The sequence below is a fragment of the Hyperolius riggenbachi genome, chromosome 7 (assembly GCF_040937935.1).
Source record: "Hyperolius riggenbachi isolate aHypRig1 chromosome 7, aHypRig1.pri, whole genome shotgun sequence".
Classification (NCBI taxonomy): domain Eukaryota; kingdom Metazoa; phylum Chordata; class Amphibia; order Anura; family Hyperoliidae; genus Hyperolius; species Hyperolius riggenbachi.
In genome coordinates this window covers 192725503-192739396 of record NC_090652.1, presented here as the reverse complement: position 1 = coordinate 192739396, position 13894 = coordinate 192725503, and the positions used below count along the sequence as shown (strand labels likewise).

Here is a 13894-nt window from a genome sequence, read left to right as displayed (position 1 = left end):
GGCCTAGTCCTATATATTTAAGTGTTTCTTCTATCATAGTCCAGCCTACCCTATCGAATGCTTTTTCTGCATCTGTAGATAGTATCATTAAGGGTAGGCTGGACTTTTGTGCCCAATGTGCAATATTAAGAGCTTTATTGGCGTTATCTCTTGTCTCTCTCCCCCAAACAAATCCCGTTTGATCTAAATGAATCACGCTTGATATTTTTTCTTTTAATCTGTTTGCTAAGATTTTGGAGAAAAGCTATACGTCTAAATTGATAAGTGAAATTGGCCTGTAGCTCTTGCACCAGGCAGGGTCTTTCCCCTCTTTGGGAAGTACTGCTATATGTGCTTCTAGGCTTTGTGGTGGGAAGGAAGCACCATCTGATAGCTGATTTATGAATGACAGCAGTGGTGTTAGTAGAATATGGGAGAAAGTCTTATAGTAGCTTTTGGAGAGCCCATCCGGCCCGGGGCTTTTCCCATTTGGAGTATTTTTGAGTGCCTCAGCCAGCTCTTCAAAAGATATCGGGGCCTCTAAAAGTTTGCCTTCTTCTTCCGGTAGTGATGGCATTCCTGAGTCATTAATATATCTTAGGACATTTTCTCTAAGAGAGTGCTTTAGTGTGGTAGAGTTTGAGTCTTCCAGGTTGTACAAGGACTCCTAGTACTCTCTAAAAATAGATGCAGTTTTCTGTGAGTGGTATTCTAATTGTCCTTTTTTATTTTTAATTTGGTGTATAAAAGCCTGCTCTCTTTTCTTATTTATAGCTCGGGCCAGTTGTTTCCCACTTTTGTTGCCGTACTCATAAGAACGCGCTATCCATAGTCTTTGTTGCCTTTTGACTTTATCATCTAACAAAGCGAGGATGTGCTCCCTTCCCTTTTTTACTGCCTGTTCCTGTTCTCTGCTGGGGGATTTCTTGTGTGCTTGCTCTAAGAGTTCTAAGGCTTCTAGTGCTTTTGTCATCTTGTATTCTCTTCCCCGTTTCTGCCTTGCCCCCAGGGCTATCAACTCCCCCCTTATCACAGCTTTATGACATTCCCATATTATCCCAGGATTCACCTCTTCCGTTGTATTTTCCTTAAAGTAATTTCTTAGGACTTTGGAAAGTTGCTTAACCTCTGCTTCATCTTCCAGGAGGGACTCGTTCAGACGCCAGTGCCATTGTTTAAAGCTGGTGTCTGGCAGTTTCATCTCAAGCCACACCGCTGCATGATCAGAAATAGTTCTATTTTCTATGACGGCTTTTTCCACTAAGCCCAGGTAGTATTGGTCAATATAGCATCTATCTATTCTGGTGTGTAGATTATGTATCGTCGAGTAATATGTAAAATCTTTGTCTAAAGGATGTAGGTATCTCCAGCAGTCTACTAGATGATTGCTTTTAAGGATTCTGTTATATTCGTTTATGGCAGAGTAGGGTATAGACGAGTGTCCCGTGGAAGAATCGGCAGTTGGGTTACCCAGTATGTTTTGGTCCCCTCCCATGAGAAGACAGCCCTCTTTAAATTCCTGCAGTTTATTAAATACCTTTTTGAAGAAATGTACTTGCTTTTTGTTAGGGGCGTAGATATTAGCCAATGTGTACTTGTATCCTGCACAGCTGCCTTTCACAAACACATATTTCCCGTATGGGTCTATCATTGAATCTGTTATGGAGATTGGACAGTCTTTGCTAAGTGCGATAGCCACACCTCTTGCTCTTCGGATTGGGGAGGATCCCAAGTACCATCTATCAAAGTGGTTCCTGGGTAAGTATGGTGTGTATCCTTCTTTAAAATAAGTCTCCTGCAGCATTACGATCTGAGGATGTAATCTCTTTAGTTCTATCCATAGCTTACTCCTTTTTTGTGGGGAACACAACCCTCTTACATTATAAGACAATACCTTAATAGAACTCATGGTTCAACATTTTAAAGAGTACCACAGCATTATCTTTTCGATCCGCGGAAAACAAAACTAATAAAAACTGTAAAACTTTAACATTACACAGTACATTAATTTTGAGCCCAAAGCTCCTTCCACTCCCTAAAACCAGGGAGGCCCTAACGGGGGTACTGGTGAACATCAAGGAGAAAGGACCTCCCACCTCCCTTCACCCAAATGCGTTATAAACAATAGCCTTATATTTAAGTGATTATATGCTTAATACAGGTGCTTTTCACTTGTCTTAGTCATTTTTCATTCTCACCTGTATGCATCATATATCTCCCAGAGGAGTGGCCAGAAAACGAACATACTGGTCCACTTCCCTCTGGGAAATCAAGGAACCACAATTGGTGCTACTGACTTATCGGGTCATCTTTTGCCCCGTCTTGGGGAGTGCTGTTCAAGTGTCCTCTGCCTCAGGGTTTAGCTCCTGTCTCTGTTCCTGATCTCGCTCCGGTGTTTGGGGTGCCGATGTGTTTCCCCTTCTCTTTGCTGTTTTAGGGCCTTGCCATTTCTCCCTCTGTGATAAGGGTGGTAAAGCCGGTGGCGCCCTCCAGTCCGGGAAGTCTGTTTTCGGAAGGTCTAGCCGGGACAGGAATTCTGGCAGATCATCTTTTGTGCGGAGTGTAGCCGACTTGCCTCCAACTTTCCCATTCAGGGCGAATGGATGTCCCCATCTGTATGTGCCCTCAGCCTTCCTTATCTCTTCCAGCAGGGGCTTAACCGCGCGTCTTTGTTCTAAAGTGCGCCTGGACATGTCTGGGTAGAAGAGTAGCTTTGCCCCTTCGAAGTTAACATATTCTTTTCCCTTAAGTTTGTTAAAGATCATTTCCACGTCTGTGTATCTTAACAAGCGACAGATAATGTCTTTGGGCTTCGCTGGATTTATGTTTTTGGGCAGAAGGGCTCTGTGTACTCTCTCTATGTCCAGTGCTGTCTGGAGCATTCTTTCCAGTACAGTATTGAACACCTCTGTCACAGTCGTTTTCAAGTCCTCCGCACCTAGTTCCTCTGGTAGGCCTCTTATTCGGATATTCTGCCTCCTAGACCTGTTTTCATAGTCATCTAGTTGGGTGCGTAGGGTGTCTAGGTCTTTATCGTGTTGTGAGACTTTTTTCTGTACTGCGGACATTGTTGTTCGTGCTTCTTCCTCTTTCTCTTCTAAGGCCACCACCCTATGTCCTATGCCTGTTATGTCTTGATGCAGCCCATCTATTTCCCTTTGAAAGGTTCTCTCAAGTCTAGTGGCAAAAGAGTCTAGGTCCTGTCTGGTAGGGAGACCCATAATGTACTCACGGAGGTCCATATCTATTCCTTGGGCCGGCTGGTGTTGCGGATTCTTCTTCTGTTTAGACCGGTTCTGTCCGCGTGGTGACTCTCCGGCGGACGCGGTCGAGTCCCGGGATCCCTCGTCTCCCGTAAAGATCTGTGTGGGTGACTCTCCTTTGGATCCCTCCGAGCCCGTTTGCTTATCTTTAACAGTTGAGGCTTCTTGTACGGGTGCGGCGCCCTTGTCTTTTTTCTTTTCCGGCGCCATCTTGTTCAGTGTCCCTTCACCGTCCCGGTTCTTAGGGGTGAAAAAAGAGCCGATATCAGGCGTATTAAAGTCTAATTTGTTGTCCTTGTGGTTCCTTCTCGTCCTCCGCTGGCTAGTCATCAGATTTTTGCAGGATTTAAGGCCTTCTTCACTGCGTTTTATGTAGTTTTGGGGTTTGGGTAAGCGGGAGCTCTCATCAGTGTGTCCTCACTCCTCCATGGCAAACCACGCCCCCCGGGAACAGTTTGTTAATGATTACCACTATTCAAAGTATCTATAGAAGTGATTATTATGAGCACAGGACCAATAGAGAGCTAATACTGTAGTTGAGGGAGGGCCCTTCGGGGCCCCTCTGACCCAAGGGCCCCGATGCGATCGCAACCTCTGCAACCCCTATTGCTACGCCCCTGGACCCAGCTACAGTACAGAGTCGGGTCCCGTAGTATATCATCAGGAGGAGAGGCACACGGTCAAATGTCCGTGCAGCTCGCCTCCATTTCTATGACTGCAGTGATCACATGATCACTGCGGTCATGTGACAGCCAATCGGCATGTAGAGTGGGGATTGGCCGCTCTGCTACTACCCAAGGGACAGGGCTACAGTGTACTGCTGGGTCCCATGGTGGGGGAGGAGGCAGGTGGTTGCATTTACCGAACGTGGTTTATAAATGGTGCTGGTAGCTTTAAAGAGACAGCTGCACGCCTTTTATAAATGGCGCTTGGTAGTAAAGAGGTTAAAAATACCTGTTATAGTATTAAACCTAATAAAAATAAAATAAGAAAAAAACATAATGCCCATTTAATTATAATTTTTGAGGTTATATAGGTTTTATATTTTTTAGTTTCTGACTTGAATTTATGAATTATATTTTATAGTTCCAAACCATATATTTTCATAAAAAATATATTTGGAGAAGAGTCCAAATCAGCAAACTGATACACAATATAATGACAAATGATTATGTTACATATTTGTAAAGTTTATTGCATTTTAAATGAGAAAACACTTTTTTCTAATACTGATACTGGACACGTCTGAAGGAACCAATTCTTGGACTAGAAGCTCCCCAATCACTGTATCTTCTGTACTCTCCAGGCCTCAGAAAATACTGACGTCCTCTAAAATTAGGCTCCTCATAGAACATCCAATATCCATCATGGACATTGCAAGAATGGATGTCATTATAGCGGAACTGCTCATAGACATGAGGACAGTCTTCAGTGAATTCCATCATCTGTCCCTTAAAATCTTCTCTCTCATATACACTTAGCCTGAAGGGTCCACGGTGCTATAATAAAGCAAAATTTAATGCATTAAAGGGTAACTCTTTGATGAATGTAATAAAATATTCTTCCAAGTTATATTAACTACTGCGGTTAATTAGGAAACAATTTTTTCACCTATAGCTTATTTTACAACAAAAACTGACCTTTCTGATACTGGAAAAAAAATAAGTGCTTAAGACAACATATCAGTATTTTAGACTGCACTTTGTTTAGCAGTGTTTGCAAATTTTAGGCATTCAAAAAGGTAAAGTCATTTTTGCATCAAAAAGGTAAAAAAAACATTATTTTTACCATGAATAAAATGCAATAAATCCACATTTTTACCACAAAAACGCAAACATTCATTTATTTTAGCTCAAAAATTCACAAAAATTTGAAAAACACAAAACGTATTATATAGAATTACTTTCAATGGCATTTGAATGTAACATTATTTTCGTGAAAATGAATGCAAAAAGAATATCAGAATTTTCACTCATCACGGTTGTTTAGATCTTGGTGGGTGACTGCATGGGTAACTGCATGATGAACAAAGAACCATCACCAATCAATGACAAGTATCTGGACATAATTCTGCACTTCTCTCCCTAAAATGAGACCTGAACTGAGAGGGATACTAAGGTGGCAATATTTATTTCCTTTTAAACAATGCCAGTTGCCCGGCATTCCTGCTGATCTTTGGCTGCAATAGTATCTGGGCTACACACCTGAAACAAGCAGGCAGCTAATCCAATTAGATTTTAGTCAAACATCTGATCTTCATGCATGTTCAGGGTCTATGGCTAAAAGAGGCAGAGGATAAGCAGGCCAGCCAGCCAAATGAAATTGTTTAAAAGGAAACAAATATGGTTGGTAGGCTCCATATCACTCTTAGTTCATGTGCACTATATATATATACTGTAATATAAATAGATAGATAAATAGATAGATAGATAGATGGATAGATAGATGGATAGAGATGGATAGATAGATGGATAGATGTGTATAGATAGATAGATAGATAGATAGATAGATAGATAGATAGATAGATAGATAGTGTAACGATGGGTGAAGCACAGAGAGGATCTGATTACCGGTGATCTGCAGTATCACTGGGAATACAGAAGTATACCAGATTATAAGTGATCTGCAGTATCACTGATAATCCGATATACAAGGTAACCTCTGTTCACCTGAGTAGAGTGTAGTGTTTGGTGTAATACTTAGAGGGCAAGGCCTCAGTCAGGGGCGTAACTAGAAATCACTGGGTCCCCCTGCGAATATTTGGATGGGGCCCCCCCCCATAGGTGCCAAATAATCGTAATGGGGCAGCGTTTCACTGTAAATTAATTGTAAAGTGGGCAGCATTTTACCAGACAATCGTAATGTGGGCCAGAAAATCGTAATGTGGGCAGAGTTCACCAGAAAATCGTAATGTGGGCCTTTAGAAAATCATAATGTGGGCAGAGTTCACCAGAAAATCGTAATGTGGGCACCAGTCACCAGAAAATAGTAACGTGAGCAGCAGTCACCAGAAAATTGTAACGTGGGCAGCATTCACCAGACAATCGTAATGTGGGCAGCGTTCACCAGAATATCGTAATGTGGGACAGAAAATCGTAATGTGGGCAGAGTTCACCAGAAAATTGTAACATGGACAGCATTCACCAGACAATCGTAACTTGGGCAGTGTTCACCAGAAAATCGTAATGTGGGCCAGAAAATCGTAATGTGGGCAGCGTTCACCAGAAAATCGTAACGTGGACAGCATTCACCAGACAATCGTAACGTGGGCAGTGTTCACCAGAAAATCGTAATGTGGGCCAGAAAATCGCAATGTGGGCAGCAGTCACCAGAAAATCGCCATGTGGGCAGCAGTCACCAGAAAATTGCAATGTGGGCATCAGTCACCAGAAAATCCTAATGTGGGCAGCAGTCACCAGAATATCGTAATGTGGGCAGCAGTCACCAGAAAATCCTAATGTGGGTAGCAGTCAGTCACCAGAATGTCGTAATGTGGGCAGCAGACACCAGAAAATCCTAATGTGGGCAGCAGTCACCAGAAAATCCTTATGTGGGCAGCAGTCACCAGAAAATCGCAATGTGGGCAGCAGTCACCAGAAAATCGCAATGTGGGCAGCAGTCACCAGAAAATCCTAATGTGGGCAGCATACACCAGAAAATCGCAATGTGGGCAGCAGACACCTGAAAATCGCAATGTGGGCAGCAGACACCTGAAAATCGTAATGTGGGCAGCAGACACCTGAAAATCGTAATGTGGGCAGCAGACACCTGAAAATCGTAATGAGGGCAGCAGACACCTGAAAATCGCAATGTGGGCAGCAGTGACCAGAAAATCGCAATGTGGGCGGGCAGCAGTGACCAGAAAATCGTAATGTGGGCAGCAGACACCAGAAAATCGCAATGTGGGCAGCAGACACCAGAAAATCATAATGTGAGCAGCAGACACCAGAAAATCGCAATGTGGGCAGTAGACACCTGAAAATCGTAATGTGGGCAGCAGTCACCAGAAAATCCTTATGTGGGCAGCAGACACCTGAAAATCGTAATGTGGGCAGCAGTGACCAGAAAATCGTAATGTGGGCAGCAGACACCTGAAAATCGTAATGTGGGCAGCAGACACCAGAAAATCATAATGTGGGCAGCAGTCACCAGAAAATCATAATGTGAGCAGCAGACACCAGAAAATCGCAATGTGGGCAGTAGACACCTGAAAATCGTAATGTGGGCAGCAGTCACCAGAAAATCCTTATGTGGGCAGCAGACACCTGAAAATCGTAATGTGGGCAGCAGACACCTGAAAATCGTAATGTGGGCAGCACACACCTGAAAATCGTAATGAGGGCAGCAGACACCAGAAAATCGCAATGTGGGCAGCAGTGACCAGAAAATCGCAACGTGGGCAGCAGTGACCAGAAAATCGTAATGTGGGCAGCAGACACCAGAAAATCGCAATGTGGGCAGCAGACACCAGAAAATCGCAATGTGGGCAGCAGACACCTGAAAATCGTAATGTGGGCAGCAGACACCAGAAAATCGTAATGTGGGCAGCAGTCACCAGAAAATCGTAATGTGGGCAGCAGACACCAGAAAATCGCAATGTGGGCAGCAGTCACCAGAAAATCGTAATGTGGGCAGCAGACACCAGAAAATCGTAATGTGGGCAGCAGTCACCAGAAAATCGTAATGTGGGCAGCAGACACCAGAAAATCGTAATGTGGGCAGCAGTCACCAGAAAATCGTAATGTGGGCAGCAGACACCAGAAAATCGCAATGTGGGCAGCAGTCACCAGAAAATCGTAATGTGGGCAGCAGACACCTGAAAATCGTAATGTGGGCAGCAGTCACCAGAAAATCGTAATGTGGGCAGCAGACACCTGAAAATCGTAATGTGGGCAGCAGTCACCAGAAAATCCTAATGTGGGCAGCAGACACCTGAAAATCGCAATGTGGGCAGCAGTCACCAGAAAATCGTAATGTGGGCAGCAGACACCTGAAAATCGCAATGTGGGCAGCAGTCACCAGAAAATCGTAATGTGGGCAGCAGACACCTGAAAATCGTAATGTGGGCAGCAGACACCTGAAAATCGCAATGTGGGCAGCAGTCACCAGAAAATCGCAATGTGGGCAGCAGGCACCTGAAAATCGCAATGTGGGCAGCAGACACCAGAAAATCGTAATGTGGGCAGCAGACACCTGAAAATCACAATGTGGGCAGCAGACACCTGAAAATCACAATGTGGGCAGCAGACACTAGAAAAAAAAATGCACCTGTGAAAAAAAACCAATTCACTTACCTGACAGAAGTCTTCTCCTCTCCCGGCATCTGGCTCGCAGCTCCCCGAGTCCTCCTGCAGCACATCTCCCGCGCTGACAGGCAGAGTGCAGGGCTACGGCAAGATGGCTGCCGAAGCCCTGTACTAGAGACACATAGTCTCCAGTGTAGGGCTTCTTCGGCGGCCATCTTGCCGTAGCCCTGCTCTGCCTGCCGGAGACTATGCAGGCTGCTGGAGCGGGGCTGCGGGGACTGAACTGGCGCAGCGTCTATTAGACGCTGCGGCCAGTTGAGCACCTTGCTGGGGGGTCCAGAGCAGCGCTCCCCCCACGCACAGTGAGCGGGCCCCAGAGCAGCCCCGGGCGGCAGGGCCCCCCTGCGGCTGAGAGAGTCGCATCCCCGGTAGGTACGCCGGTGGTGACAGCCTTTCCTCCTCTGGGCCCCTGACTTGCTAGGGGCCCCCCTGCAACTGCAGGGGCTGCAGGGTCTATTCCTACGCCCCTGGCCTCAGTGCAGCGAGGAGTACTGCACAGATTCCTTCCGCAGACCTGAGCTCTCCAAGATGGGAGGAGTCAGACTGACAGTAGGAAGGATTGTCTGAAAGTGACACTCAGGAGGAAGGGTCACTAACAGAGCGAGGAACCGCCTCTAACGGTAAGGTCGGTTCTCGAGGTCGAACAAGCCAGGTAGTACACACACGGACAGATAGAGTACAATATCAGAAAGCAAAGGCGGAGTCTAAGTACATGCAGGGTTCGGCAACGGGGAATCAGATATAACGAGGTACAGAATCAGGAGGCAGAAGCGGAGTCTAGGTACAAGCCGGGGTTCGGCAACAGAGTATCAGAAGTATCAAGGTACAAGATCAGAGTTCAAGGGGATAGTCAAGGCAGGCAAAGGTCATAACAGATAATCACAATCAAACTAGTACTTTAGCTATCAACAGAATCTAGCTAAGTGTAGGATTACAGCTCCAGCTGGTCCCGGCACACTTGCGGATCTGACTACGGATCTGGGTGCTCCCACATATGTGATCGCAACACCAAAGAGCAAGTGAACAGCCAGCAGTATATATACTCAAGGACCTTTCCAGGACCTCCCTAATTGCTGGACCAATGAGAGTTGTGGAAAATGTCAGCTGACCAGCCTGGTCAGCTGACTCACTTCTGGCTGTTATTTAAACTCAGCCTCTGTGCGCGCGCGCGTGTCACTCTGAATCTTGGTGGACTATCAGTCCCAGCCACACCAGTACTGTCTTGCAATGTATCTTGTGAACCGCTTGCGGGGGCCGCCTCCAATGCGGATTCCGCCGTTCCCAATGCGGATTCCGCCGTTCCCAATGCGGATTCCGCCGCTCTGCCTAAGCGGCATGCGGCAGTTTTTCCGCGTTGTGACGCCCTGCTGGACGCGGAAACAGCCGCCTCACTTTGAGAGACGGCGGCTTTTCCGCGTTTCCTCACAGTACCCCCCCCGAGGAGTGGACTCCGGACAACTCCCACCAGGTTTCTCGGGATGTAAGGCATGAAATTCCCTCCTTAATTCGTCTGCATGCATGCGCGTCCCCGGTACCCATTGCCTCTCCTCAATGCCGTACCCTTTCCAGAGTACCAGATATTGTACCGAGTTTTGTACAGTGCGTGAATCTAGAATCTTTTCCACCTCATATTCGGGTTGAGCATCTACCAACACAGGAGGAGGAGGAGTGGGACCCACCTGGACTGCTGGTTTAAGAAGGGATACGTGGAAGGACCTTACCCCCCGCATGCTAGTGGGAAGATCGACAGTATAAGTAACATCGTTGATTTTCTTGGTTACCGGGAATGGACCCACAAACCTGGGACCAAGCTTATTAGAAGGTTGTCTTAGGGTCAAGTGACGTGTGGACACCCAGACCAAGTCTCCTGGTCGGAACCTCCACTCCAACGACCGTCTCTTGTCGGCTTGACCCTTCTGACTCAGAAAAGCCTTCTCCAGGTTACTTCTTACTGTCCCCCAAAGGTCCTTAAATGACCTTTACCAGGCCTTCAGGGCTGGGAACGGAGTGGAGGCTATAGGTAATGGGGAAAATTTGGGTGATCTCCCCGTCACTACCTGAAAAGGGGAAAATCCGGAGGACGAGTTTTTTAAATTATTTTGGGCAAATTCCGCGAAGGGCAGAAATCTGACCCAATCGTCTTTCGCCTCTGCCACATAACACCTTAAAAACTGCTCTAAAGGCTGATTTATCCTCTCCGTCTGGCCATTGGTCTGTGGGTGATAGCCAGACGAGAAAGACAGCTTTATGCCCATGAGCTGGCAAAAAGCTTTCCAAAATCGTGAGACAAATTGGACTCCCCTGTCTGAGACTATGTCTTCGGGAATGCCGTGCAATCGAAAGACATGAGTGATGAACAACTCGGCCAGTTCCTGAGCCGAGGGGAGTCCTTTCAAAGGCACAAAATGGGCCATTTTGCTAAAACGGTCGACCACCACCCAAATGACCGCCATACCCTCAGACCTGGGAAGCTCACCCACAAAATCCATGGACAGGTCTGTCCACGGCTCACTCGGGTGGGCAAAGGCTGCAAGGTACCGACAGGTGCCAGCCGGGAGGGTTTACTCTTGGCACATATCACACACTCCTTCACGTATTCCTTGCAATCCGCTGCCAAGGAAGGCCACCAGGCACATCTGGCTACCAAATCCTGTGTTCTAGATGCCCCAGGATGCCCTGCATTCTTATGCGCATGGAACATCTCTAGAACCTGGAGACGAAACGGCAGAGGAACGAACAGAACCCCTGCGGGCTTCCCTTCCGGGATGTCCTGCTAAAAAGGGAATCAACGTCTCCCTCCAATCCTCCCAAGTTCCAGTGGCTGCCAGTATCAACCTCTGGGGAATAATGGTCTCTGGAATGGAGGGCTGTGCTGTCTCTGACTCGAAGCATCTGGATAAAGCATCCGCCTTAACATTCTTGCTCCCCGGGGTGTACGTAATAATGAAAGTGAATCTGGAGAAGAATAACGACCATCGAGCCTGACGAGGGCTCAACCTCTTAGCCCCCTCGATGTATTCTAAGTTTTTGTGAATCGTGTAAACCGTGATGGTATGCTCAGCTCCCTCTAACCAATGTCGCCATTCCTCGAAAGCTAATTTAATGGCCAGGAGCTCCCTGTTGCCAATATCGTAATTCCTCTCTGCAGGGGAGAACCTGCGAGAGAAGTAAGCACACGGGTGCATTCTACCCTGCAAGCCTGACCGCTGAGACAGCACAGCCCCCACCCCAACCTCCGAGGCATCCACCTCCACAATGAACGGGAAAGATGTATCCACATGTCTGAGGATGGGTGCTGAACAGAATAGGCCCTTCAGGGTGGCAAAAGCATGTAAAGCCTCAGGAGACCAGTGAGTGGTATCTGCCCCTTTTTTAGTGAGACTGGTAAGGGGAGAAATGACCGTGGAGTACCCCTTTATAAACCTTCTATAATAATTGGCAAAGCCAAGAAAGCGCTGAAGGGACTTCAACCCAACCGGCTGCGGCCACTCCAGCACAGCGGAGACCTTAGACAGGCCCGTGGTGGAAATTATGTACCCCAAGAAAGCGACAGATGTTACTTCAAAGATGCATTTTTCAAGCTTTGCGTATAAAGAGTTCTGCCTTAACTGATTCAAAACAAACCTCACATGGTTTCTATGTTCAGAGAGGTTGTTGGAGAAGATAAGGATATCATCTAGATAGACTAGAACAAATCTCCCCAACACCTCCCTGAATACCTCGTTAATGAGTTCCTGGAAAACGGCCGGAGCATTACATAGCCCGAAGGGCATCACCAGGTACTCATAATGCCCGTCTGGTGTATTAAAGGCCGTCTTCCACTCATCGCCCTTTCTTATGCGTATCAGGTTGTACGCGCCCCGCAAATCTAGCTTAGAAAAGATCTTAGCGTCTGTAATCTGTGTGAACAAATCGTCTATCAGTGGCAGCGGATAGCGATTTTTTACTGTAATTTTGTTAAGGCCGCGATAGTCGATGCAGGGTCGCAGACCTCCGTCTTTCTTTTTAACAAAAAAGAAACCTGCTCCAGCAGGTGACCGGGGCGGGCGAATTAAACCCTTGGCCAAATTTTCACGGATGTAATCCTGCATGGCTAATTTTTCAGGCCCCGACAGATTGTACAAATGACCCCGGGGAGGTACACAACCTGAATGGAGGTCAATGGGACAATCGAAAGGGCGATGTGGGGGCAACTTGTCTGCTGCCTTGGGACAGAACACGTCGGAATACTCAGAGTACTGGTCGGGTACCCCTCCCACCTGAATTCTGGTTTGCCCCAGGATCAACTTTCCCAAACACAGCTGAAAACAACGAGGTGACCAAGTAGTTAACTGACCCGTGGCCCAGTCTATTTGAGGTGAATGGACTTGCAACCACGGCATGCATAGGATAATAGTGGGGGTTGACATGTGCAATGCAAAAAATGATAATTGTTCCCCATGCAGTACCCCTATGGGGACCTTCACCTCTGGAGTCTGAGACAGAGCACGATTCCGTTGCAGAGGGGAATCGTCTACTGCCGTGACCTGAATGGGGGGTCTCACAGGAGTGAGGGGAATACCCAACTCCTGAGCAAACTCAAAGTTCATAAAATTGGCCGCTGAGCCAGAATCAATAAACGCCTCAGTGGCCACAGACTTATTCTCCCATGTAATCGTACAAGGGAGCAGTAATTTATTTTCTTTAAGGGGTGAAAATGGTGTGCCTAGGGTGTCACAACCCCACTACTCCTAGGCAAACTCGTTTCCCGACTTGTTCGGGCAGTTTCGCACCCTATGCCCTGCTTCTGCACAGTATAGGCACAGTTGTTCCGTCATTCTCCGCCTGCGCTCCATCTGGGTCAGTTTTGACCGACCAATCTGCATTGGTTCGGTTGGAGGCAAGGCCGGAGAGGGTGAGACAGACGGAGATGGCGTTACTAGGGGTGCAGCGGAGGAAGCCGCATAAGATGTCACCCTGACACGGTGACTGCCCCGAATCTGCCTCTGATGGCGTAATCGACGGTCGACTCGAATGGCCGATGTGATGGCCTCATCGACTGTCTTGGGCTCGGGTAAGGTTAACATTAGATCAGAGACCTCCTCCGACAACCCAGACAAGAAGTAATCCATCAGGGCAAAATTGTCAAATCTGGCGGTGACTGACCATCTACGAAATTCTGCCGCGTAATCCTCGACTGAGCCTCTGCCTTGTCGCAAAAGTTTGAGCTTCCGCTCAGAGGTTGCTGCAAGGTCAGGGTCGTCGTATATCACTGCCATGGCCTTAAAAAACTCCTCTACCGAGGTCAGAGCTGTATCTGTGGGAGGCAGATTGTATGCCCAGGTCTGGGAATCACCAGTTAACAAT

General features: G+C 47.1%; 1 protein-coding gene across 1 annotated transcript in view; it reads right to left on the bottom strand.

Moving 5' to 3' along the window:
• Positions 1-4411: 4411 nt before the first annotated feature.
• LOC137524743 (gamma-crystallin-3-like) overlaps positions 4412-13894 on the bottom strand; it is a 31973-nt gene continuing 22490 nt past the window's right edge. The window contains exon 3 of the mRNA XM_068244957.1: positions 4412-4741. Within this exon, the coding sequence (XP_068101058.1) occupies positions 4466-4741 (276 nt within the window). The 3' untranslated portion in view covers positions 4412-4465. The remainder of the gene's footprint in view (positions 4742-13894) is intronic.